A 2,415-nucleotide genomic window follows, 5' to 3' on the forward strand; every position below is an offset into this window, starting at 1 on the left:
AAATAAAAGAGAGAGAGGGAGAAGGAGAGAGAACAAAAATTAAAAAAAAATATTACAAAAAAAAAAATAAATATATACATATATATATATAAAAATATTAATTTTTACCATCCGGAAAAGCACATGTAACTAATTGTGTTAAAGCTAATAAATGTTCTTGATGCTTGTGCAAGCCTTCAGCTAAGCTTCTAACTTCCGGAAGTAAATTGTCATTTACAATGCTACTAATTTGTTTTAAATCCTTTCGTAAATTCTCTGTCGTTGCCGTTAAATCAGCAATTCTTTCACGCATAATAGCATCATTATCAGATCTATCAGAAGTAAGTAAAAAGTCCTTTGAATCTTGATAGACATTTAGCGAATTGCTCGGTCGATTTAAATCTTTGTTTATATTTCCGGTTTTAATTAATGAACTAGAACCATAAATGGACTGCGAAGATGAAGGTCCATCACCAACATGACTTTGTGATAATGAAGAATCTGTGTTTCTTGGCTTTCGTCTTACTGTCTTTGATACTTTACGACGAATATTTGGTAATAGATCTTGTCGGCCACGTCTGAATTGAGAATGGGAAAATACGCAAGCGTGCTTACTACGTACGTGTTTTGATTTTCGAGCATCCGAAACTCGATAAAATCCATAAATCTAAAAAAAAAGAAAGAAAAAAAAAAAAAGAATAATAATTAATTATCATGTGTAAATAAATAAAAATTTAATAGTACAATAATATATTATTAAAAAAAAAATAATAATATATATATAATTACATTAAGCTGTCGGACGAATGAAGTGAATTTACAATGTTTAAAATATTTCGGTAAAACGTTTTGAGCGAATTCGTCCATATTACAAATTACAAACACGTCTCCTGTTTCGTTCCACGTAAGATATTCTTTATAATCATCACAATCGAGAAGTCTAATTTTTAAAGATCAATAATTAAAGTAAGTTTTTAAAAATTTACAAAATCAAATATACAACACTTTTAGTCACAATGATTTTATGATTTTCTAAATAAGTATGAATATAATAAATAAAATAATTATAAAAAATATATATATATATATATATTCATATATAATAACTTACTGATATAATTTTGCGACAAAAACGGATACGGTATCTAGATCATACTTTCCAGTCTCTTCTTGAAATAACGGTTCTCCTTCAGAACACGTAACGTGCGAATTATCATTATTATAAACTTCGTAACTGAGCATATCGTTTGATTGTGAAGGCATCATATGATGATTATTCAAAGGGTTTCGAATACGTTCGGCCGTTGTTGTCATGACAAGTTAACCTTATGATATAACTTTTAAGTTCGTTAAATCAAAATCGTAAATTTCTTGTCTCGCCAAAAAAAAAGAAAAAAAAGAAAAAGAAAATAAGATTTCTTTCTTTTCTTTGAAAGTCAAGAAATAATAATAATAATAATAATAATAAAGTAACTATTTAATAAATTGATCAATAAAATTTTAAAAGGTTAATAAAGAATGAGACAGAGTTTTTAAATATAAAATAACTTTTTATAAGGTTGATAAAGGAGAAAATTTTTTAAAGAGGTGTGTGTGAAAAAAAAGTTTAAAAAGTGTGTGTGGTTTTATTAAAACGTTTCAGTGTTTTTTAAAAAATTTATAAACGTTCGTGTGTAGTTGTGTGTTTCTACGTTAAAATCGTTTCAACTGATAATATCTTTCTTAAATTTTTGTAGATTTTTTCTTATCGACAGGTTAACAGAGGTGGTGTTCAAAGCGAAACACACAGACCACCCACAGTTATTCTTTAGTTTATGCAGCGCAGCAAATACAAAGCTGTTGCAAAATGAAAGTGAAATAAAGACAAGGCATAAAAAACTGGACGCTTTTTTATATTTTTTTTAGAACATGAAGCTCCCCATTTATCATAAAGTTTTTAGGTACTATTCGTTGCGTGCGCGAAAAAAACCGTTATGAAGAGAAAAGTGTGTGTGCGTGTATTTTTGGCACGTTAGTCTGTTTTGGAGGAGTTTTATTTTGGTCCTCGTACAACAAATCGGTGACCTTTTTTTTTTTTTTTACGATAATTTTGGAATTGTCAGTCAGTTAGGGAATAGGGACCGGAGATATACTGTACTCTGAGCGACAAGCTACAGATTGGCACAATAAATAAATCAAAAAATTTTTATAAAGACCGTTTTAGTTTATAACTTTGTATGTGTAAGGCTTATCCTTTTTTTTTTTTATTTATTTATTTTATTTATTTAGCCATTTGAATTGTTTTTTTTTGCTTGTTAAATTTTTTTTTTTTTCACGTATGACAGTTTTAGTTTTTTTTTTCCCTTTCTTTTCAAACGTAATATTCTATTCATATATATATATATATATAATATATATATATATGTATGTATGTATGTATATAAAATATATATATAT

General features: G+C 27.2%; 1 protein-coding gene across 1 annotated transcript; it reads right to left on the reverse strand.

Annotated features, from left to right (window-relative positions):
• Positions 1–735: 735 nt before the first annotated feature.
• OCT59_012216 (uncharacterized protein) lies at positions 736–1,221 on the reverse strand (the record flags this gene model as incomplete). Its single annotated transcript, XM_066134318.1, has 2 exons — positions 736–919; positions 1,091–1,221. The coding sequence occupies 2 exons, from the start codon at positions 1,219–1,221 to the stop codon at positions 736–738; spliced, it is 315 nt and encodes a 104-aa protein (XP_065989594.1).
• Positions 1,222–2,415: the final 1,194 nt, after the last annotated feature.

This window comes from Rhizophagus irregularis, chromosome 2 (genome assembly GCF_026210795.1).
Source record: "Rhizophagus irregularis chromosome 2, complete sequence".
NCBI lineage: Eukaryota > Fungi > Glomeromycota > Glomeromycetes > Glomerales > Glomeraceae > Rhizophagus > Rhizophagus irregularis.